General features: G+C 44.4%; 1 protein-coding gene across 7 annotated transcripts in view; it reads right to left on the minus strand.

The window, feature by feature from the left end:
• Positions 1-25,533, minus strand: part of HMGXB4 (HMG-box containing 4) — a 55,063-nt gene that overhangs the window by 24,193 nt on the left and 5,337 nt on the right. The window contains exons 1-6 of one of the 7 annotated variants that reach the window (XM_015150114.3): positions 16,532-16,596; positions 11,645-11,743; positions 10,833-10,981; positions 10,188-10,266; positions 9,966-10,080; positions 8,459-9,414 (exon numbers count right to left, since the gene is read on the minus strand). In XM_015150114.3, the coding sequence (XP_015005600.1) occupies positions 8,459-9,346 (888 nt within the window). In that variant the 5' untranslated portion in view covers positions 9,347-9,414; positions 9,966-10,080; positions 10,188-10,266; ... (1 more) ...; positions 11,645-11,743; positions 16,532-16,596. Of the gene's footprint in view, positions 1-8,458; positions 9,415-9,965; positions 10,081-10,187; positions 10,267-10,832; positions 10,982-11,644; positions 11,744-16,039; positions 16,216-16,531; positions 16,597-25,533 lie in introns of those variants that run through there. The other 6 variants (XM_077949867.1, XM_015150115.3, XM_001113091.5 and 3 more) reach the window with 6 other exon arrangements.

The raw sequence follows: 25,533 nt of genomic DNA on the forward strand, positions 1-25,533 counted from the left end.
AAATGGTAGTGACTACTTTCTACCATTTATTGTTGCTGTTACTTAGCCTCAGGTTTGCCAGAGAGAGAACTAATGTAATAGCATCACAAGTCTAGTTATGTTTCAAACTTTTGTTTATTAGTAGATCAACAGTGTCTGGGTGTGTCAGACATTAGGCTACCTGGCCCAGCTGTAGGTTTAGAGAAAATGTGCATATTTTGGAAACATACAGATAACTAAAGGCAAGTCTCTGAAATGGCAACATTACAGGATTTTAATTAATTAATTTATTAATTTATTTTGAGACAGAGTCTCGCTCTGTCACCCAGGCTGGAGTACAGTGGCATGATCTCAGCTCACTGCAACCTCCGCCTCCTGGGTTCAAGCGATTCTCCTGCCTCAGACTCCTGAGTAGCTGGGATTACAGGCGCGTGCCACCACGCTTGGCTAATTTTTGTATTTTTGGTAGAGACGGGGTTTCACCATGTTGGTCAGGCTAGTCTTGAACTCCTGACATCATGATCCACCTACCTCGGCCTTCCAAAGTGCTGGAGTATAGGTGTCAACCACTGCACCTGGCTATTAAGTGACAAAAAATGGGCTTTTATTTGGTGTAAAACCAAAAGTAAGGTATATTTAAAATGTAACTGTATCCTGCTCCTCCTATTTATTTTTTATTTTTTTTTGAGACGGAGTCTCGCTCTGTCGCCTAGGCTGGAGTGCAGTGGCCGGATCTCGGCTCACTGCAAGCTCCGCCTCCCAGGTTCACGCCATTCTCCTGCCTCAGCCTCCTGAGTAGCTGGGACTACAGGCGCCCGCCACCTCACCCGGCTAGCTTTTTTGTATTTTTTAGTAGACACGGGGTCTCACCATGTTAGCCAGGATGGTCTCGATCTCCTGACCTCGTGATCTGCCCGTCTCAGCTTCCCAAAGTGCTGGGATTACAGGCTTGCTTGCTGTTCCAACAAAAAGCTTCCAATTCAATGAGATGATTTTTAGTGGGAAATCATCAAGATATTACCACATGATTTCTCTACTCTTCCTTAGAAAGCAGGACTCAAAACCAATAAAACCAACCAACCAACCAAACAACAAAAACCACCTCCGAAACAACGGAAAGGCTACTTTTCACCCAGGAAATAGTGCAATTTCCCTTCTTTGTGTTGGTCAAAATCCTCGAGTAAGAGCCCACCGCTGCTACGTTCACTTCCACACCGCTCACTCTTTCCTCAACCCCCGATCCAGTTCCATTCCTACCTACCGCACTTGAACTCCTTGGCCTCTCTGGCATGAGATCAGTCTACTCTTGAAGCTGTCTTTCTCCTCCCTTCTGTGTTTCTCCTCCAACATAGCTGTTCTATAAAATTCTGCTCTGAGCTCAATTTCCTCTTATCCATTTACTTATTTCATTTATCACACACGAACACCCAATTTCTCACCCAAGTTCCAGCCAAATTCTAGGTCTTGAACTTCCATTGCCACTGAGATGATTATAGTATTTACTGAAGGCTCACTAATGTGCTGAGCATTGTGCAAAGACAAAGTTCTCCAATGTTCTTGGTTCACAGTGCTTATGTGGGTTTTCAATGTGGTAGTTGCTTTTTACCTCTAGAGCACACACATTTGGCTCTGAAAAGATAGGGCACTACTGAAAAGAATGTAACATACCTCGTTGAAACTGGGAATTACTTTGAACTAGTAGTTCATAAGGTATCTGAGAGATGTCAAGTATTGCTGTGTGTCTCAAAATGTATTTAAAATATCAAGCATTATCCTGGTGAGTTTGATGTGGCATCCCAGAGCACCTTGGCACACCCAGGTCCTAAACATTTTTGCATGTATTGCCTCATTTAATCCTCACAACCCTAGGAGGTAAGTCTGTTATTATCCTCAACTTAAGAGTTGTTCTGTAACTTATCCAACATCACATTGTTTCTAAGTGGTCAAATAGAGCCAGGAACTGGACTCAGGTGGGCTCCACGCCTATGCTCTCAACCACTTAGCTATGCTGAATCTCCTGATCTAAATGTAACTTATCTTCTCCCCAAACCAGCTATTCTTCTCACCTTCTCTATTTTTATTCGAGTCCTCGTCCTAGAATTGAAGGCAGAAGGGGCCCACAGAGGCCTGTGGCATTTCTAACAGTTGTCTCTCCAGTGTCTGCTCACTGTAGGCTGAAGACACTGCTCCTAAATCATTCTTTTCTATCTCTGGGTGAACTTCGTCCCTGACTTTTTATTTATTTTTTTGAGACAGAGTCTTGTCATATTGCCCAGCTAGCTGTGAACTCCTGGGTTCAAGTAATCCTCCTGCCTCCCCCTCCTAAGTAGCTGAAACTCAGGTGTTTGCCACCGTGCCTGGTTAATTTAAAAAAAAACAAAATTAAGAGCTAGAGTCTTGCTGTATCACCTAGGTTGGTCTCAAATTCTTGGGCTCAGGTGATCCTCCCACCTCAGCCTCCCAAGTAGCTGGGATTACAGGTGCATGCCATTGTGCCTGCCTGTCCCTGACTTTTATATAGTTCTTTTCTACACTGAAACACAACCCAGGAAAATATATTTTTAAAAAGGTTTACAGGAATTTTTATGCATAAATCAGGTTTAAAAACCGCAGTGTATACACTACAAATATTTGTTGGACAAATAAATGATTAAATTCAGATCATGACTACTTCAGATTTTTTGGACAGCTACAATCAAATATTAACTCTTAATAAGGTTTTTGCTATAAACTAAAATTCATTTTTCACTAGCAACTGCTAGCCACATGGGCAAATTATAGATAAGTAAGTCCTTAACTTTGAAGAGCTTATTATTTTTCCAACGTATCTAGGTTCAAAGCTGAAGAGATATTTCTTAGACTAATTTATATTTCTGGCTTCCCAGATACAAGCCCACTAGGTCAGCAGTCTCCAGCCTTTTTGGCACCAGGGCCCGGTTTCATGGAAAACAATTTTTCCATGGACCTGGGGCAGGGGCAGGGGCAGGGGTGGAGTTTAGGATGATTCAAGTGCATTACATTATGCACTTTATTTCTATTATTATTACACTGTAACATACAATGAAATAATTATACAACTTACCATCACGTAGAATCAGTGGGAGCCCTGAGCTTGTTTTCCTCCAAATAGATGGTCCCATCTGGGGGTGATGGGAGACAGTGACAGATCATCAGGCATTAGATTCTCATAAGGAGCCTTTTGGGGTTTGCGACAGGGTAGAGCATGACAGGGTTTGTGCTCCTATGAGAATCGAATGCTCCTGCTGATCTGACAGGAGGTGGAGTTCAGGCAGTAATGTGAGCGACGGGAGTGGCTGTAAATACAGATGAAGCTTCTATGGCTTGTCCGCCGCTCACCTCCTGCTACGTGGCCTGGTTCCTAACAGGCTATGTATGGCTACTGGTCTGTGGTCTGGGGATTGGGGACCCCTGCTCTAGGTAGATCTTGTCAATTTTTCCTTCAGAGCCTCTCCTGAATCGATACTCTTCAATTTTATTTCTCTCAAGCTTTTTTTAAAAAATTCTTTTTTAAAGAGACAGGGTCTTGCTCTGTCAACCAGGTTAGAGTGCAGTGGCACAATCAAAACTCACAGAAGCTTGGAACTTCTGGGTTCAAGTGATCCTCCCACTTCCACCTCAGGAGTAGCTGGGACTCCAGTCACACACCACACCTGGATCTTGCTTGATTGCCCAGGCCAGTCTTGAACTCTTGGACTCAAGCGATCCTCCTGTCTCTTAGGTTTTTATTACTAACCTTCTGGACTATAATAACTCTCTTGGTTATTAGTCTCTCCCTAGTCTAATCTACCTTGTACAATTCTATCATTTTATTCTTATCATTTAGATCATAACTAAATCTTGCTTATAAACCCTACACTGCCCGCTGCCAAGTCCTTTATTTTGGCATTTAAGATTCTCTACAATTTGCTCCTGACCTACCTTTTCAGTAGTATGTTTTCATCCACATATTCACTCATTTGACATATACTTACAAAGTGCTTACTAAGGACACTGAGGAGTTGAAGATACTATAAGGTGGTAAAGGAGCTTATGTTCTGCCCCAAGCAGACAGCGCTGAGAAGTTAAAGAAATTGGGTGTAGCCCCTTCTATGAATTCTATTTTGTTTGAGATGGAATCTCACTCCGTCGCCCAGGCTGGAGTACAGTGGCACAATCTTGGCTCACTGCAGCCTCTGCCTCCCAAGTTCAAGCAATTCTCCTGCCTCTGCCTCCAGAGCAGCTGAAATTACAGGCGCATGCCACCACACCCAGCTAATTTTTGTATTTTTAGTAGAAATGGGGTTTCACCATGTTGGCCAGGCTGGTCTTGAACTCCTGACCTCAAGTGATCTACCTGCCTCCGCTTCCCAAACTGCTGGGATTACAGGTGTGAGCCACTGCACCAGCTCCTTCTATGAATTCTAAGAACCAGTCTTCCCTTATAGTCTTTAGTAAGGGAAAGAGAATATGTATAAAGATAATGCCAATCAATACAAGAAAGAAAATAAGTGCAATAAGACAGCAAGGTAATATGGGAGTTTAGATGTTAACTCTAATAGGGGGTGTTCAGGATGTCTTAGAAGAGGTGGCATTTGATTAGGTCTTGCAAAGAGGGCAGAGCTTCAATATGTAAGAAGAGGAAGGTCACTGTAAAAAATGAGCAAAGGAATAGAGATAAGAATGTATGGGAAACAAGTCTGATTTCCACACAGTGTATGTACAATAGACTAATAAAAGGTAAAGCTGAAAAGGGAGGATTAGGCTAAATCCAGACACTTAATGAATGCTTGGCCAAGGTTTGAACTTACCTGATATTTACTCCTTTGACAAGTATTTACCGACTGTCTACAATAGGCCAGATGGCAGGTTAAACGCTAGGGATACCAAGACAGACGTGGTCCTGGTCCTCTTGGAGCTTAGAGTCTACCATAAAAGCAGTAAGAATTCACTGAAGATGCAGAACACAGGACTGCCATCATCAAGGTGCTACTTAAGATTAAGATTACTCTGGCATCAATGTGTGAGATTAACTGCACGGTAGAAGAATAAAAAAACAAAACAAGGCCACTTATTACAGTAAGTTTAGAAAGGAATGAGGCCTAAGACAGTGGCAGTGGTAATGGAGGAGCTAAAGGCTTGAAAGATATTAAGAAGGAAGACCATCAAGCTTAATATTTGTGCAGAAATAGTTGGAAGGGAACAGGGAAGGGGGAAATGTAAAAGTGAACCATGAGACTGGAAAAAATCCAAACAGTTGTCAGCTCTGGGATTGGGGATGGATTGGAGAGGGGTATGAGAGAGTTCTCTGGGATGATGGTTATGTCTGTATCTTGATAGAGGCTTCACCACACAGGTGAGTACATCTATCAAAACTCATTATATACTCAATGTCTATGCATTTCACCATATGTAAATTTTATCTTTATGTTTTTTTTTTTTTGAGACGGAGTCTTGCTCTGTCGCCCAAGCTGGAGTGCAGTGGCGCGATCCTGGCTCACTGCAAGCTCCGCCTCCTGGGTTCACGCCATTCTCCTGCCCCAGCCTCCCGAGTAGCTGGGACTACAGGCGCCCGCCACTGCGCCCGGCTCATTTTTTGTATTTTTAGTAGAGACGGGGTTTCACCGTGGTCTCGATCTCCTGACCTTGTGATCCGCCCGCCTCGGCCTCCCAAAGTGCTGGGATTACAGGCGTGAGCCACCGCGCCCGGCCATCTTTATGTTTTTGAGACCGAGTCTCGCGCTGTTGCCCAGGCTGGAGTGCAGTGGCGTGATCTTGGCTCACTGCAGCACCTGCCTCCCGGGTTCAAGCTATTCTCCTGCCTCAGCCTCCCTATATGTAAATTTCATATTTATAAATTCCTGAAAACAAATATTAAACTCAGGTTAATGATATGTAAGCTGAAGTGTTTAGGGGTGAAGTGTATGTTACCTGCAATTCACTTTGAAATACATTAAGAAAGATAACATGGACTGGTGGATGAAAAGATGGGCAGATATATGATAAAGCAAAAAGAAAATATTAACTGTAAACTCCTGGTGGAGAATATGCAGTTTTCATTATACAATTCAATCCTTTTTGTTTGAAAAATTTCATAATAAAATGTTGAGAAAAGCGATAAGCATTCAGTTTTGAGTTTGGGTTGACTGGCGGGATACTGGCAATACAGAAGATGTAGGCAGGTTATGTCCATTAGTGACATAAGTAAGGGTTTGAGGTACCCAAGGCATTCGAGTAGAAATATTTACCAGGCAGCTGGAATTGCATAGGTAGAGTTATTTTACTCTGCTGCTTCCTGAACATCTCTCTGCCTCCATGTGTCCACTTCCACTGAAACCTTTTCCTTCTTCAAGCTTTCCCTGACTACCCTGTGCTCCAACATTCAGCATTGGATGATTAGTTCATGGCATTATCACGTCACTAGACTGGAAATTCTTAGGATAAACAGAATCTTATAAAGAACACATAGTGTTTATTTCATAAAGCAATTTTCAAATAAACAACTGAATAACACCTGACTTAGTATTGGAATATCCAGGTCTTTATGTTCACACTGATTCCTGGCTCAGTCGTAGAGTCCTGTTTTTTCTGAGACAGATATAAACAGATACGTGTATATATATATATATATGTATATACATACCAATAGATATAAACAGATATAGATCTATAGAGAGACATAAACAGATAGATATAAACAGACTTTCTTAAAAGGCAACCTTTACAGCAGAGAATTCCCATTCCCAGATTCTTTTTTTTGAGACAGGGAGTCTCACTCTGTTGTCCAGGCTGGAGTTGCAGTGGCAAGATTATAGCTCACTGTAGCCTCCACCTCTCGGGCTTAAACAATCCTCTCACCTCAATCTCCTGAGTAGCTGGGACTATACATGTGCACCCCCACACCAGGCTAATTTTTGTATTTTTTTTTGTAGAGACTGGGTTTCGCTATGTTGCCCAGGCTGGTCCCGAACTCTTGGGCTCAAGTGATCCACCTGCCTCAGCCTCCCAAAGTGCTGGGATTACAGGCGTGAGCCACCACATCCAGCCCCAGATTCTTAATACATTTGATTTTCTCATTCTTAGTAGCTTTTCTTCCAGATTTTATTTCACATTGCATTTTGCAGAACTATAAATAAAAAAAGAAACCTTTAATGACATAGTTACGAGACCCTAAAGTTCACTGCTAGAAATTGTTGAATTGTGAGGAAAGAAATCAAACCAAGGTGACTGATTTATCATTCCTATCTCTCTAATCAGCAGTGAGCTCCCTAAAGTCAACTATGTCCTGCTTGTTTTTTTACTTCCTGGTACTATCTACAGCATTGAGCTTGGCATACAGTAAGCACTCAGACAGTAAAAGAACATACATTCGACACTGAAAAGAATACCAGAAAGTAGCCAACACCAGCTGGTGGAAAGTCATTAGCTATTCTGTTAACTTGATTGCTCAGTGTTCTACCAATTTTGATAGTCTATTTTTCTTTTCTTTTTTTTTTTTTTTTTTTTGAGACAGAGTCTTGCTCTGTCGCCCAGGCTGGGGTGCAGTGGCCGGATCTCAGCTCACTGCAAGCTCCGCCTCCCGGGTTTAGACCATTCTCCTGCCTCAGCCTCCCGAGTAGCTGGGACTACAGGTGCCCGCCACCTCACCCGGCTAGTTTTTTGTATTTTTTAGTAGAGACGGGGTTTCACCGTGTTAGCCAGGATGGTCTCGATCTCCTGACCTTGTGATCTGCCTCTCTCGGCCTCCCAAAGTGCTGGGATTACAGGCTTGAGCGTCCGGCCGATAGTCTATTTTTCAAAATGAACTCAAAGAACACCTTTTGACATCTCCCAACTGCCCTAAGCAGACAGTGATGCTAAGTGAAAGAAACTGGGTTTAGCTCCTTCTATGAATTCTAAGAACTAGTTGGAATAAGCCACAGTGTAACTAAACCTATTCCTGGCACAATGGGAGAGTAACTCTATTAAGAAACCCTAGGCCGGGCATGGTGGCTCATGCCTGTAATCCTAGCACTTTGGGAGGTGGAGGTGGGTGGATCACTTGAGGTCAGGAGTTTGAGACCAGCCTGGCCAACATGGTGAAACCTCGTCTCTACTAAGAATACGAAAAAAAAAAAAAAATTAGTCGGGTGTGGTGGTGGGTGCCTGTAATTTCAGCCACTTGGGAGGGTGAGGCATGAACCTGGGGGGAGGAGGTTGCAGTGAGCCCAGATTGCACCACTGCACTCCAGCCTGGGCGACAGAGCAAGATTCCATCTCAAAAAAAAATAAATAAATAAAAGAAAAAGAAGATTGCTCCTATTTTTGTATCAGACGGACTGGGCCACTGGTAATATTTTATACTTTATATCATTCCAACATATCCCCCAAATGTGCTTAATTCCCAATGGTTTACCTCAACTACTTAACTTAAAAGTCCATTGACTATCCAGGAAGAACCTGCTTCATCTCTTATCCCCACCACACTTAAAAGATGCTTTACCTTTTCTCCTCTCTCTCTCTCTCTGTCCTTCTCTTCTTTTTTCTTTTTTTTCTCACTATGCCCATCTGTGTGGAGGCCAGGAAGTGGCGGGGGAGGTGCTGCTGCTCCAGCGTAAGGGATGCTGGGAGGAGGGCCAGATGTCACTGTGACCTCTCCCACTGGCAGAGCAGAAAGTCCTGAACTTCTCTTGGATTTGGAGTGTCGCTTCTCTTTATGCTTCTCCTTGTCTTTCTTCTTTTTGCTCTTCTTTGACTTCTTTTTCTTCTTGATTTCCCGGTAAGAATCATCTATCACTAACTCCCCAGCCTCTAGTTCCCCACCAGAGGATGAGTCTGATTCTACCAGAATAGGTTCAAGCCCTGAAAGATCAAGGTTACCACTGTGGGACTCTGGGAACTGGGAGGCATCAGACCCACAGCCTTCAGGGCCAGGAGATGAATGTGGGTCTGAGGATGACTTGTGCTTTTTCCGGGCTGTTTTCAGAAAGCTCTGTAACTCATGTCCTAGGAGTAAAGCACCCTGCTCATCCCGAGCTGATTTCTTTGAGGATTTTTTCACAGTTGCTTGTTGAGAGGGATACTGAAAAGACTCCTCATCAACAGAGCTGCTTCCCTTCTCCTTTGGTGAGAGAATAAGTTTCATTTTCAAACCATCAGGCTCCCGAAGGGTCAGTGTCTCTGTGTTCACATACAGAGGTTTCATTTTTTTGGATTTGTGGGAGGCACCATCCTCCAGGGGTAGTTCCCCACTGCTTCCACTGACTTTCTTCCTGTGGTGCTCCTTTTTACTCTCCGAATGGCTTGAAGAGCCAGAGGATTTCTCCCCCGTCTTTTTGGAGGGCTTGGAGCCTGCTGCCAGTGGGGAAGTGATAGCTTTCAACAGGTCCATAGCTGTATCGGTAGACTGTGGGCTGGACTTTTTCTTTTTCTTCTGTGACGATTCCAAAGACGAAATGTCTAGAAATAATCAGGAGAAGTACTGTCAATATGATGGGAAGCAACTTCTAACAAGCTTCCTCTCTCATCAAAAGCACCTAGCTAACATGAGAAAGAGGCTAACAGGAATGATCTGAAGGGAGACCCTTTAACTGATTCCTAACATTAAGAAATGATGCCCTCGTGCTTCTTGGCTTGGTGGATTCTGCCTCTGACCCTGGATATAGTTCTTGCCACTAAAGTTGTTTCTCTTCATTGAGTCTTCAGAAGCAACCAAAGAGCACATACCCAGAAGAATTGACTATAGTTGTGGGATTGTGGGAAGTTAACAATTCAGAGTGCAGACAGAGTATCATTTGTTTCTGTGTTCAGGACAAACCCATTCTGGGAAAAGTTGAGTCTCGTCAGCTACGTGCATAACACAGCTAAGAAAACTGGTTCTGTGAGTGGATATACACTTGTTGAGAAGTGACCCACAGGTGCAGGCCAGAGGACTACATATGGCAAAAGGGATGCTAGATAACAATGGGCACAAGATAAGTGGATGATTGGGGGGAGAAGGAACCTGGTACCTGGTGTATCACAAATGCAGACTGTTCTTCTATGCTGAATCCTCCAAAATACCAGCCCTCCACCTCTCTCCTCCTTCACACTGGTTTATCGGCACTCAGAACAAGAACCACTGTCCTGTTAAATAGGCCACTGAGTCAGCAACATCTGGATCCCTTTCCCCTACCCCGACTCCAAGAACCAGCGATGTGTTTATCCCACCTGTTGCCCATTCCCATCCTCACCTCCATAGTAGTAATCATCAGAGGAGTGCTTCCTCTTCTTCTTGTGTGTGTCCGTCCCCAAGAAGTAAAGTTCGCTATCCTATAATTAAAGAAGAAGAATTGACCAATAATAAGATGATGAGGCAAATGCAGTTTGGAACCACTCTTGTCTTTGATGATTTCTGACTTTGGGAAACAAAGCACAAGAAATAATAAAAACAGATGCGCACAACATTTTATTTTTCTTTTCTAAAGTTATTAAAAAACACTTCCTTCTTCAAATATTAGGAAATATGGTAAGAAGTAGTTTAAGACTTTCCTGGTGCAGTGGCTCAGGCCTGTAATCCTAGCACTTTGGGAGGCTGAGGCAGGTGGATCATTTGAGGTCAGGAGTTTGAGACCTGCCTGGCCAACATGGTGAAACCCTGTCTCTAACAAAATACAAAAATTGGCCGGGCTTGGTGGCAGGAACCTGTTAATCCCAGCGACTCGGGAGGCTGAGGCAAGAGAATCGCTTGAACCCGGAAGGTGGAGGTTGCAGTGAGCAGAGATCACGCCACTGCACTCCAGCCTGGGCCACAAGAGCAAAAAAAACCTCTGCATCAGAAGAAGAAAAAAAAAAAAAAGTAGTTTAAGACTTTCCTAATTTAAATTTTTAGGACTTACCTTCAACTTCTTCTTGGAAGAATTCCTGACCTGAGCAGCAATTTCTTCCTCTTCCCTTAAAAAATCTTTGTAAGAACGTTTTTTCTCTCGTTGGCTTCGGCCAGCTGCAAGTCCTATGTCCTCAAAGGTATGATCACCATCAAAACAATCTGAGAAGCACAGGTTTATTTGGGAAAGGAAATGAGAATGTCAAGTAAGTAACGACCAAATCACCATGCAGGTAATGCAACAGTTCCTCTATTTCCAAATTAAAACAATGTTTCAATCAAGTCCACTGAAATACAGGGCTAGACCCAGGGGAACAGAATATTTCTTGATGACCTGGCTGCAAATACAAGAATCAAACCTGAAGAAACAATGTTTCCACGCTATGCAAAGGCCCCATGTGCGACCTCAGATATGATTTCTTAGTTGTGATTTGGTAGGTGGACACAGACTTGCAGACGAAAGGCTGAAAAGAATAAGGATTCATGATTCATGTGCTGTGCTGCTCTCTGTGGGAGTCCAGGATGTGATTCCTATCCCCAGACTCCTGCACACTGGAGCTGGCAAGGACCAAGAGTGCTGCAGGGGATCACCCCAATAAACTAAGAGACTCATATTTCAGACTCTCGTGTTGGAACCCCTGTCCTGGTTTTCGTTTCCATGGGCCCAGTCTGGGGATGGCGTGGAGGCTGAGTGTCATAACAGTGCTCTAGACCATCACTTGGGAGTCCAGGCTGTGGTGCCCAGTCCTGGTCTCTATATCCATGGGCTGCAAGGATTGAAGAGGATACCCCCTTTGGAATGCTTCTCAGATTATGGGGTCATACCTTCTTTCTTCACGGAGTCATCATAAGCCATGGTGGTCCTGCAGGGCCTTTGAGAATGTGTCACTGTGTCCAGGCTCCTTCCCGTCTACAGGACCAGGTCTGAGAAACAAAGAAGGAAAACCCTCCTGTAATGCGAAATCAGAGGAGAAGCAACCTTCCAGATGGAAATGTGTAGTGATCCAAGGGCCGACTGGAAGGGCAGCAAGAAATAAAGGAGTGTCTTGTCACCTCCTCATTCTCTTTGTAAATATAGTGGGGTTGATACTGCAGGAAGTACACTAGGCTTAATTAGATTTCAGTCATGAATTAAAGTTGTCATTTGGGGAAGTATATAAAATACCTCCAATACAAAAAATATTTTCAAAATTAATGAGAATTTCTGAAATGCCAACAGGACTGACAACACTGAGACAGGGTAGAAACCAACATTAAGTTAGAGGGATAGGTTCAATCTTGGTTATAAAATACACAGGTAAAGCAAGACGCAGAGAAGACAGATCACACCAAACATTTGAAGACCATAAAATCCTACCAACTGGATTGGTGAACTGGTAACATCTATTGCATTGTAATTTAAACAGAAATGATTAACTGTATAGGAATATTAAATATCTTTAGAGCATAATTTCTTTTGCATTTTGGGGGGGGGTTACATGAATTTGTTCAAATTTATGTAATTGTAAAAGCAGGTACACTCCTTACATCAGTTGACCATGTGACAGCTGTCACCACCACCAAGGCTTTCTTAAAGGCTAGGTGAAAATAGGGAGATATTTATCATTTGTCCACTGGTCATAAAACTTTTATGATTAATAAGATCTTCACTAATAAGAATTGCTATAATTTAAATGTTCTAGATATTGTATTGAGTTTTATTGAATTTTTACAATCTTTTTTTGGCATTTGAGTTTATATGTCCATTTTGACTTTGATGATAACAATGCTATAAAATGCACTGTAAGTTTTTTTTTTTTTCTTTTTCTTTTTTTTTTGAGACAGTCTTGCTCTGTTGCCCAGGCTGGAGTGCAGTGGCAGTTTCGGCACACTGCAACTTCTGCCTCCCAGGTTCAAGTGATTCTCCTGCCTCAGCCTCCCCAGTAGCTGGGATTACAAGCACCTGCCACCACGCCCAGCTAATTTATGTATTTTTAGTAGAGATGGGGTTTCACCATCTTGGCCAGGCTGGTCTTGAACTCTTGACCTCATGATCCACCCGCCTCAGCCTCCCAAAGTGCTGGGATTACAGGTGTGAGCCATCGCGCCCAGCCAAGGTAAAGTTCTTTAAAAGTTTTAAGAACAAGTAATGTCACAAGTCCTTCAGGAAATTTAAAATTACATATTAAATATTTTGGCAATGTTCTCATCCAATTAAGTCAGATGCTTACAAAGTTAATCTAATTGATAATTTATTTAAATTTAATTTGACCTTCATTATTATAAGGGGATTTAGAAATACTGAAGGACACTTAAATGACACATTACTAATTCCTTCAGGCAACTGTGGACAATACTGAAGCATGGAACTTTTGTGAAAGAAAAGATGAATTTGATTAACAAGGGAAGCTTTCGTAAGTTACATTAAAAAGACTTATTTGCACAAATCAGATAAAATACAATGTACAGGTAGGCCTGAATAGGAAAATGAAGCATTACGAAGAATGATTTATAAGAAAAGAAACATAAAGCATTTCTTCACTTCTCTGAGAAGTGAAATAAAGAATGGATTTGGTCAAAGTAACAGAAACTAGAGTAATGAAACTACATTAACTGGATTGTTTTAAAGATAAACTGGAGAACTGCCTGTTCGAAGGGCCTTTTCACAGGAAACGAAGGGGACATAAGGTCAGGCCTCAGATAAAAATGTGAGGAGGCAAGATACATAATGTAGCCAGTTTTTCATGTTCCAGCATTTAAGGATGAAAGTTTCTCAGTGGAAACTACTGTCCTCCCCTTTCCACCCAAGTGGTGCTGACTCCAAAAGGGGCGCAGGTAGGACAAGGGAAATATAGGGAATTATATCCATTTATTTGAAAACAGCATACCCTCTCAAAGGCACTAAAATACTGAGTGTATAAGAAAAATATACAGATTATATTGGTTTTCATAGGCTGATAACGCCAAGAACCACTGGAGACCTCAAATTAAACACTTTCTGTGCATGAATTTTCATGCATGAATTTTGGCAAAGAATATTTAAGAAATAATGGCAAAAAACTTAAATATTCCATGTCATACATACAGTCATCAATGTTTTGTCAACAACAAAATGCACTTGTAAATATAAGCAGAGGCTGGTCCTGAGACTTACAAACAGGCCTTCCCTTTGGTAACATCAAAATCAACATAAAACAGAGTTGGGCAACTTAACAGAACAGAAATAAGTACCTCTGAAAACAGAAAGAAAGAAGATGACTGTATCGTGGTCTTGTTACTGGCTGCTTTAAAAAACTTGTGGATTAAAAAGTTGTGTGAAAGGGAATAGAAAATTAGGAACTGCTTCTCAGAGGCACAGGCCAACACAGAAAATGTGTTAGCATTACATATTAGATTAGGTCTGCCACTGTTTACATTTTCTTTAAAACACCGAAGAGCACTTTATAATTTACTGGATTAAATAACCTGAAGAAAAAAAAGGAATGAGGCCTGAAGACAAGTCCAATTCACTAAAGAACTGGGGCAGCCAAGAGGTTGGAAAACTAAAATTAAACACAACGGACTGTTATCACTCACAGCTTGGGCAGATCATGGGCCTTGAATTTCTACATTCTTTAAAATCAGGATATTATTGCAGCTCAGGGTTTAGTTTTGGTTGCTGACTCATAGAAGAAAGATACCAGATAAATCTCAAGCAACAGTGTGAAAGAAAGGCAGAGTTCAGGCAACATTTATATAAGATCAGACGAACCCCTGGTATTCCTTCCAGGTCTTGAATACGATCTGTGAAAATTCAGAGTCCAGGGGTAGAGAGTAGACTGTGAGGATTAAAGAAAATGAAAAATACTAGGTTTGATTTTCACATTAGAAAAGGGAGGTCATAATTACATTACATGTTGGCAAATGTGAAACAGGTGTTAACCCATTCTCAAGTCAATAATTTGGGAGTTTATAAAATTCAATGTTGTCAACTCCCAAGAGGCAGGAATAATTTTGTTTGTCTCAGTGTGCCAAGATATGACAACGTAAGTTCATTATTTCATACTGCTGATACAAGTAAAAAACTGGTACCATAAAAATGTATACTTATGAAATGCACAAATTGTTAAATAGCTCTTCGGGGACTTTTCTTTAGGATATGAAAAGGAGGCGGCAGAGTTGCTCTTTCTCTTGTAGACAAGTATACAAGTTATGTTCAGGCATAGGCCTTTGGGATGACCAAAGTATTTAGGAGGGAAAAAATCCTCACATATAGTACTTTGTTATTTCGCAACTTCAAATTATACTAAAAAAAAGGTTTCAGATGTTTGTTTTTTTGAGGTAACTTGAGCTCCCGCAATCAACAAGCTTCTTCACCCCATAATGTAAATGAGCATTGAAAAAAAGGAAACAAAGTGAGTCCCGCAAACCGGCAGTAAGAGAAATTCTGAAATCCAGGTCTGTTCCAGGATGAGAGCCAGGTCCAAGATTCTGCGTTCTCTTCTTCCAACACTCCTTTCAATAACTCAAAATGCCAGTCAGTGCAGGGAAAGGAAGAGGCACATCCGCCGGTTGGCAATTTCGGAAATTTTCTTGTTACTTCTAGGATACAGGCAAGTGATGCCTTCTCATCTTCGTCCAGGTTTCCTCCAATCTCCGAACACAGTGACTACGAATCCTCTTGCCACTCCCTTCTCCAGGGACCTACCTAGGCAGCACTCCCAGCCCCTGCCAGCTCTGGAAGCTGCAGAGATCCCGACAGCCTGGGATGGGGATGGAATCCTCTCATTGCAGTGCAATTAAGCGGAACCACGACCACCGCACAGATTGGCTGACAACACACATTCCCTAAGACCAGCGATAGAAATTTTGACAAGCCTTGTCCAATCAACAGGCTTTATTTGGGATTCAGTTTTTTTAATTTGTTCTATTAGGAAGAAATATAATCAGCCACCAGCTTAGCCCTCAGCAAGAGGGGACAGAGATGTTTCTCCGCTTTTGCACGCTATAAAGTGAATCTACAAGTAGTAGTTGGTGGAGGGAAAATGGGCCTGCACGGAGAAGGCTCCCACCACGAAGGCATGGCCAAGCCGGGTTGCACGCAAAGAATACACACAATACCCGGTGATTTACACAAACAGCCCCCAGGACCACCATTTTTGTGGTCCCCACGGCAAACGAGTGGGATTCTCCCGGCAGTTCTGCAGCAACAGCTAGTTCAACAAAGCTCTATGAAAAGGAAAAGAAGAAAACTCCTCGTACCTTCTCCTGCCAGCCGCGGCCCCAGCCCTCCCGTGGCCACGGCCACGAGCGCCTATCCCCTGACAGCCCGAGGGACCCCCGCATCGCGGGTTCCGAGCCGCACAGCTCGACCTGGACCCGGGTTCCCGCGTCCCCGGCGGCCTTACGGCGCCCCCGAGGGCTGAGACGGCCCGGGCAGGGGGAGGGGCGGCCCGGGTCCGCAGGCCCCCGGGGCGGCCGCACGCCCCCTCCCGGCCCCGCAGCTTTCCCGCCTTCCCCGTTTGAACAGCTCCCGCCCGCCCTCCTCCTTCTGCCCGCTCCAGCCCCTTCCTGGGGGCGGCTGCGGCCGCTACTCCAGTCCCCGGCTCGGCCCCTGGGGTAGGCCGCGACGGGCCTGGGGCACCCCAGAGGTGGTGTCGCGGGCCCAGGGCGGCAGGTGGCGGCGGGGCGGGGCTGCTGCCCCCTCAGGGTGGGGGTCCAGCCCGGTCTCCTGGGGTCTCCGCTCGCCGCTACCTTCACTCGGCTCGCCCGGATCCCGCCTCAGCGCCGCCGATCGCCGCCATCTTGGAGAAGGAGAGAAAAGCGCGAGCGGCCAGGGAGCCTCAGTCGAGCCCAGAGCGCAGACTCGGGCTCCGGAGGGGGAATCCCGCTCGACCAAGAGCGCCGAGCGCATCGAATAAAACTCGGAGCTTGCTGAGCGCGGGAGCTGGCATTTATTTATTGAGAATTTGCTACGTTCCCAGCCTTGCGCTAGAAGCTTACAAACATTATTTCACTTGATCCTCACTGCATTCCTGTCGCATTTTGCAGAAGAGAACCAGGCTGGGAGAAGTGACGTGCCCAAGGATACACAGGTAGTTGGAATATGAGACCGAGTATTACTCCAAGTCTTCTGATTCTGAATGCAGTGCTTTCCCCAAAATACTATGCTATTTTCTTTCAAGATATTTTTATACAGCAGTTCTCCTCTTTGCAAAACCTAGATCTATGCAGATTAATAGCAGCGTGCTTATTCAGACTTCAGCATCTACATTTGAGCATTTGGCATATTAGGGGTGAGGTGGAAGAACTTATCTTTGTGACAATGTACAGTAAAATAATTTTCATGGCGAATCATCTACACTTTTTAGTTAGAAACAGTCTTCAGAGAGAGAGGAAGAGATGTCATTTACAGGCGAGAAACAAGTTTTCTGATTTGTCGTGGAGAACTTGGACCAATGAGTAGAAATTACAGTGTATAGAACTTGGTTTAATATGAAGAAGAACGCCAGGGGCGGTGGCTCACGCCTGTAATCCCAGCACTTTGGGAGGCTGAGGTGGGTGGATCACCTGAGGTCAGGAGTTCGAGACCAGCCTGGCCAATATGGTGAAACCCTGTCTGTACTAAAAATACAAAAAATTAGCCGAGCATGGTGGTGCATGGCACATGTCTGTAATCCCAGCTACTCGGGAGGCTGAGGCAGGAGAATCACGTGAACCCGGCAGGCGGAGGTTGCAGTGAGCCAAGATCGCACCACTGCACTCCAGCCTGGGGGACACAGCGAGACTCCATCTCAAAAAAAAAAAAAAAAAAAAATATATATATATATATGAAGAACTTATTTTTCTTGTACAGTTCAATAGTACAATGGGCTTCCTTGTGAGAAGTGAGCTCCCTCTCACTGGAGGAGCGCTCAAGCAAAAGCTGGTGTTACTGTAAAGCAGAGAGGTTAGAGATGTAGACTGGCTTCTAGAGTTGTCAACCCCATGCAACGTAAAATCATGTGCGCAATGTGTGTTTTCCTGGGACTCAGGCCCCATCAAAAATTAAGAACCCCTGTCCTAGCAGATTTTCCATTGCAGAGTTGGGTGAGTGCTTGAAGACGAGGTAGTCATGAGACCAACAGAAGCAAGGTGATTTGTCTAAGACCACACTGCTCATCAGTGATCAGATAAAGATGAAAAGCCAGATCGTTGGACTCTTGGTTCAGTGCTCTTTTTGCTCTATCATGCTCTCTCCCCCTGTGCACTGAGTACAAGATTGATTCTGTTCCTTACAACTGTGAGGTGCTGCGATGTTAAAACACCTGAGATAAAGTTGCTGAAATCATTTGCAAAATGTAACCGCACATACTTAATAAAAGTAGAATGGCCTTTTTCTCTGCAGCTCCTATCCTACTCACCAAAAAGACAGGCAATGAATTTCACCAAAAGGTGTTAGATTGCATTGCTGGGACACCTTGCCTGATGTTAGGCTTTCCTCTGAGGCATTTAAGAGCCCTAATGATGTATTTCCTTTTTGTTCTTCAGAGCCCTAAATCCATTGGTCAGGATGATTTCAGTTGTGACAGAAAGCCATTTCCATGTGGTTCCCCAGAAGAAAATGTATTGGCTCACATGATTGAAATTTCCAGTATCTGCAGACAGGGTTACATCCAGGGAGATAACTCAGGCTGGTCCCTTGACATCTCTGTGGTGCTCTCCTCTGAGTTAGCTTTATTCTCAGATTCAGGTGATGACTCCAGCAGCTCCAAGCTTCATCATGTTTCCTGCTAGCAGTGTCCCTGTGGAGGGAGGTTTTGTTTGTTTGTTTGTTTTGAGACAGGGTCTTGCCCTGTCACCCAGGCTGGAGTGCAGTGGCACGATCACAGCTCACTGCAGCCTCGACCTCCTGGGTTCAAGCAATCCTCCCACCTCAGCCCCCACAAGTAGCTGGGACCACAGGTGCATGCCACCATGCCCAGGTAATTTTTGTATTTTTTGTAGAGATTTTTTTTTTTTTTTTTTTTACCATATTGCCCAGGCTGGTCTCAAGCTCCTGGACTCAAGCAATCCACCTGCCTTGGCCTCCCAGAGTGCTGGGATTACAGGTGTGAGCCACCATGCCTGGCCCTGGAAGGGGTTTCGTTTTCCCTTTTGTTTTGGCAAAAGCAATGGGATTGATTCTTCTTGCCTGAATTGGATCATGTGCCCAGACAAAAAGCAATCACTGTGAGCAAAGGTGTGGGGTCTGCTGATTGGCCAAATGAGGTCACCTGCTTACCTCCAAAAGTAGGTCGGGGTAGACACCAGGAAAATCAGGGGTTGCTGTCAGAAGAGTAAGTGCATGTTAAGTAGGCAAACATAGTAGCTGTCCACGCAATGTACCACTAGCTTGGACCTAAAAGTGTAATGAGCCCTATTGGTCCCATTTCTTCTTTTAGTCCACCGGAAGATGGAGCATATCAAGTTCTTGCTCATTTTAAGCTCCTGGAGACCTGAAGTCAGATCTCTCCTCAGCCTACTCTCTCAATCACAAAATGCTATTAACTTGTTCCCAGTCTTGGATCATTGCACGTCCATTTATTAAACAGATATTTGTCGAAAACACAGCATGTGGTGGGTGCTGTCTTAGGTGTTGGGAACAGAACAGTGAAGAGAATTGAGAGCCCCTGTTCCCCGGGAGCTTACATTCCGGTTGGGTTGGGGCACACAAAATTAAGATATGAATACTATATTCAGTGATAATCAGAGGTGGAGAAAATAATGCCAGGTTGGCTAAGAGAGTACCAGCAGGGGATGAAGGTAGGAACAGCTTGTTCTTTAAAATAGTAATCAGGGAGGCTTCTCTGTTAAGGTGCACACCGGAGCTAGCTCAGCTAGAAGTGGGTTGGTGGTGGGAGCCAGGAGGTCATAGTTACTTGAATGGATTCAAGTGCTTCCTCTGTACCTTGATGGAAAAGTATTCCTTGTTGAATATCTTTTCACAGTTCTCTTGCATGTTTGAAACTTGGAAAGAGAGAAAGGAGGACTCCCTGGGCAGGCCTAGTCATGGTGGGGTTTGTGAGTAAGAATGCCTTTTCCCATGGCAAGTGAGGATGGCATCTAGGATATGTGAAGAGGGGGCACTCCCTAAGGGTGGGGCTGTGTTCTGGTCCACCTGACCTAAGGAAAACTGCCCGGTGCATGGCAGCAACAGGTGGGGCCTATCAAATTGTGCTTCGTTTGGGCATCTCCCTCAGACTGTTTTTCTGTGCTCTTTTCTTTCCAGATGTATTTTGAGCAGCTTCTTTGTATTAGGTCTGATGGGAGGATGCCATCCTGGGTACATACATTAGGCCAGGGCCTTTTGCCAGAAGTGACAGGACCTAATTAAAACTACCTTAAGAGACAGGGAGAGGGACATACCACAGATACTCAGTCTGTGTGTGTGCCCTAAATTGCAAAATAAAAAAATAAAGAGACCAGTAGAAAATATGTAACTCATGTAAAAACCAAAACAAAGCAAAACAAAACAAAAACCCACTCAGAGCCAGAGAGAAGCAGGCCCTCTGGACAGCTGGGTCCGGGGATTCAAATCCTTCCCTCTTCCCTCTGTTCTCTCAGGCTGGCAGTTCTTAGGGGTCTGGAATCATGGCCACAGGTAGCTCAGGCTTACATCTTTATAGTCTCCTGACCAGAGAGGAAAGAACATGATCCCACATGAGCAACACACACACACACACACACACACACACACACACACACACACACACATACATGTGCATGCACTAAATCCAAGAGAAGAACTCCAATTGGCTGGGATGGGGTCATGTGATCATTCAGTATTGTGATAGACAGTTCCTGGCACACCGCAAAGTTGCAATAGGGCATTAGTCCTTCCACAAAGGAAAGGGGATCTATTCTGGGAAGACAAATAATAAATGTCCCCTATGGTGAAGCAATGATACTTGTTTTCCTGCTTTTGAACAACTTATTATCTTCTGTGTATGTGTTTTGTGGGCAATGTAAAACAAGTCCAAGTCCATAATTACCATGGTACAAATGTAAAAGCAGGATGTGCCCCAGTAGATGGGCCATCTCTCATTGGGCTATTACAATAGCTTCCTAACTGATTTTTATCTTCAGGGCCCCCTCCCCACTTCCAAGTCCATCTGCCATTGCCATCAGGATAAAGCACTGCTAACATGAGCTTATACTCCAGTTAATGACTTTTTTCTTTTTTTTTTTTTTTTTTGAGACGGAGTTTTGCTCTTGTCACCCAGGCAGGAGTGCAGTGGCATGATCTCAGCTCACTGCAACCTCCGCCTCTTGGATTCAAGCGATTCTCCTGCCTCAGCCTCCCGAGTAGCTGGGATCACAGGTATGTGCCACCACACCCAACTAATTTTTGTGTTTTTAGTAGAGACGGGGTTTCACCATGTTGGCCAGCTGGTCTCGAACTCCTGGCCTCAGGTGATCTGCCTGCTTCAGCCTCCCAAGCTGGGATTACAGGTGAGTGCCACCATGCCAGCTAATTTTTGTATTTTTAGTAGAGACGGGGTTTCTCCATGTTGGTCAGGCTGGTCTCGAACTCTTGACCTCATGATCCACCTGCCTTGGCCTCCCAAAGTGCTGGGATTACAGGCGTGAGCCACCATGCCTGGCCACATTTTCTTGTCTCTAATGGTTCCCCCACACTCCACCACTTTTGCCAGCTCATGCATCTAGCTAGCACCATGCACCTAGAAAGCGCCTATTTATTCTTCAAGATCTAACTTGATACTGACAGATAAATAGACAAATGTGCCATATACATACAGTAGGATATTACTCAGTCTTAAAAAGAGGGAAATCCTGCCATCTGTGACAACATGGAAGGACATTATTCGAAGTCAAACAAGCCCATCACAGAAGGACAAATACTGCATGATCCTACTTCTATGAGGTCTCTGTAATAGTCAAGCTCATAGAAACAGAGAATTCAATAGTTGCCAGGAGCTGGAGCATGGGGGAAATGGAAAGTTGTCCAGTGGGTATAAGGTTTCGGTTATGCAAGATGCCTACGTTCTAGAGACCAGCTATACAACATAGTGTGCACAGTTAGCAATATAGCTTGTGAACTTCAAAATATAAGACGGTAGGTCTCATGTTAAGTGTTTTTTGTTTGTTTGTTTGTTTTTGAGGCAGAGTCTCTCTCGGCTGCCTAGGTTGGAGTGCAGTGACACGATCTCGGCTTACTGCAGCCTCCACCTCCTGGGCTCAAATGATTGTCCTGCCTTAGCCTCCCAAGTAGCTGGGATTACAGGCATGCACCACCATGCCCGGCTATTTTTTTGTATTTTTAATAGAGTTGGGGTTTCCAACTCTATTGGCCACCATGTTGGCCAGGCTGGTCTCTAACTCCTGACCTCAGGTGATCCACCCTCCTTGGCTTACTGAAGTGCTGGGATTACAGGAATGAGCCACTGCACCTGGCCAAAACTACCATGTTAAGTGTTTTTTTAACCACCAAAACCAAGCCAAACCAAAACACCAAAAACAAAAACAAAGGGACCCAGGGAAACTTTGGGAGGTGGTGGACGTGTCTATTACCTTGATTTTGATGATGGTATCATGGGTGTCTGCATATGTCCCAGTCATCAAATTTTACACATTAAATATGTGTACTTCTTTGCATATCAATTATACCTCAATAAAACTGTTTAAAAAAGATTAGATAAAGCCACAAAAAGAATCTAATTTGAATGCCCCCTCTCCAAGTCATCTTATTTTCCCACACACCTAGTAACATGCATCTATTACTGCACTTCCCATATTGCATTGCAACAATCCTTTTACACACCTTGTTCCCCTGTTCCTCAAGGACATGGCCTGTTTCTAAGTCATCTTTGTCCCTCTGGGCACATGGTAAGCACAGTATTCAATGAATCCTTTTGATTAGATGTCACTGAATGAAGAGTGGGACAAAAAACTTTTCTTGGGACTCAGAGGAGAGAGAAGAGAATTGTTTTGGGAAGTTACAGGAGTTGTAGGCCGGGCGCGGTGGCTCATGCCTTTAATCCCAGCACTTTGGGAGGCCGAGGTGGGCGGATCACGAGGTCAGGAGACCGAGACCATCTGGCTAACACGGTGACACCCTCTCTCTACTAAAAATACAAAAATTTAGCTGGATGTGGTGGCAGGTGCCTGTAGTCCCAGCTACCCGGGAGGTTGAGGCAGGAGAATGGCATGAACCCAGGAGGCGGAGCTTGCAGTGAGCCGAGATTGCACCACTGCACTCTAACCTGGGTGACGGAGCGAGACTCTGTCTCAAGGAAAAAAAAAAAAAAAAAAAAAAAAGAAAGTGATAGGAGTTGTATTGGCAATTGGTTTGGTTTGCCCAGTCCATCCCCCATTGTCTGTAGCAGAAAAGGCCGCTGCCCAGGCTACAGGAGTGAGCAGATAACTCCAGCCAAGGGAATCACAATACATCCACTTGAGCTTTCCCGCAGGTGTTTGAAAACTTCGGAAGGAGGCAAAAGGCCCTTTGTAGCTCTCATCAAGTGGTGAGGATTATAAGGAAATTGAGGCTGCCCCAAGCCATGTGGGGAGAGACTGTGAAAATGAGAAAGACACAGAGAGAGGCTCAGAGATGCTCAGTGCCTGTCTCAAGTCATCCTTGAGGTCCCTGCCCCTGCCCCTTCCGTGTTATGTCACGTGAGCCAAGCATCTCCTCCCTCTGCCCTTTGTGTAAGCTGGCTGGTTTGCTCCTCTGTCATTTGGAACCAAGAGGACCTCCCATTTGATAAGGTGATATGGTTTGAATGTCTTGTTCCCTCCAAATATCATGTTGAAATGTGACCTTCGAGGTTGGAGGTGGGCCTAATGGGAAGTGTTTGGGTCATGGGGGCAGATCCCTCATGAATGGCTTGGTGGTGTGCTCGTGTAATGAGTGAGTTCTCACTCTAAATATGCATAATGAATGAGTTCTTGTTCTATGAGTTCATGTAAGATCTGCTTGTTTAAAAGAGCCCGGAACTCCCTCCTCTCTCTTGCTCCTGCTCTCTCCATGTGACGCGCTGACTCCCCTTCTGCCATGATTATAAGTTTCCTAGGCCATCACCAGAAGCAGATGCCGACACTGTGCTTCGTGTACAGCCTGCAGAACTGTGAGCCAAATAAACCCCTCTTAATTGTAAATTACCCAGTCTCAAGTATTCCTTTATAGCAATGCAAATGAACTAGGACATGCAGCTTCAGGGAAGAGGGGACCTTTGAGCTGGTCCTTGTCTGTGGGTTGGAGTGTGGTGGGGTAGGATGGGAGGACACTCCTGATGGGAGAAACTGGGTGGAAGGAGGGAAGGAGGGTCAGTACTGCCTTGTGTCTTTGGAATGACAAGCCGTGGCATTTTCTGGTCTGTGGTGTCAGTTCCTGAGAGTTCTTAGGGAAGGTTGGGACAATGCTGAGGGTTTATACTTAACCTAGAAGGACCTGGACCAGCCCCTACCTTCAGAACTGCTGCCTCTCCCTCCCATGGGTACATTTGGATCTCATGGTGACTCTCTCCATTAAAATAATTTTTTCTTTTCTTTTTCTTGGACTCCATCTCCAAAAAAAAAAAAGTCTGGGACCTCCCCTGCCCATTGCTCCTGCTCTCGCCATGTGACATGTTGGCTTCCCATTGCCTTCTGCCTTGATTGACTGTTCACTTCCTGAGGCCTCACCAGAAGCAGATGCCAGCACCATGCTTCCTGTAAAGCCTGCAGAACCATGAGCCAATTAAACCTCCTTTCTTTACACATTACCCAACCTCAGGTATTTCTTTGTAGCAATGAAAGAACTGGCTAACACAGTGCCTTATACAGGTGTACCATTTTGCAACCTTTTATACTGTGTTTTTATTGTGCCTTTTCTGTGTCTAGATACTTTTAGATACAATGGTATTCGTGTTACAAATACCATTATGTTACAATTGCCTAAGTACTCAGGGCAGTTACATGCTATAGACATTTGTAGCTTAGGAGCAATAGGCTATGCCATGTAGCCTGGTGTGTGATAGGCTATCCCATCTAGGTTTGTGTAAGTGCACTCTCTGGTGATTGCACAACAATAAAATCACCTAATGATGCATTTCTCAGACTGTGTCCCTGTTGTTAAGTGACACGTGATTTTGTTAACAACTTGTTTTTCTCACTTAAAATGATGTCTTTGGGAGACTTGGCTTCTAGCTAAGTTGGAGTAACAGGGACCAGATTTCCCCTGCTGCCTGAGATAATAATAACAATAAAAAAAAGCCAGCCAAAAAAAGTCTAAAAGTGGTTTTCAGACATTATGTATTGGGCAGCACAAGGGAGTGACCTCTGAGACAGGGAGACAAACAAGGTGAGCTCTACGGCTGCCTTGGCTTACTGCCTAGAGGGTTTCCAGAACAGTTTATTAAGGAGTGACCTCTTTGGAGCCCCATGGTGTCTCTGAGTTGAGGAGATGGAGTGGGGAGTTTGGGGAGGCCACAGTGGCTGGCATTCACACGCAGAACATGCAAGAGGAGAGCGCTAACTGGAGAGAGACAGTTCCAGCTCTTGTGAGAGTCCCTCTTGCATCTTCAGCAAATACTGATCAGCGAATGCATGCAAAGATAGCACTCAAGGCTGGAGAAGGCCACCTCAAGGACTGGAGGGAACGATCTCCATAGCTTGTGGCGTGCTGGAATCATTTGGGTTCCCATCAGCCAGGACGGACATCTGGTGGTGCACTTGGGAGTAGGGGAAACTAGCCCTAGAGTAAAGGCCTCTCTGATCCAGCCAACAAGGCTTAA

Source organism: Macaca mulatta, chromosome 10 (genome assembly GCF_049350105.2).
Source record: "Macaca mulatta isolate MMU2019108-1 chromosome 10, T2T-MMU8v2.0, whole genome shotgun sequence".
In the NCBI taxonomy this organism is placed as follows: domain Eukaryota; kingdom Metazoa; phylum Chordata; class Mammalia; order Primates; family Cercopithecidae; genus Macaca; species Macaca mulatta.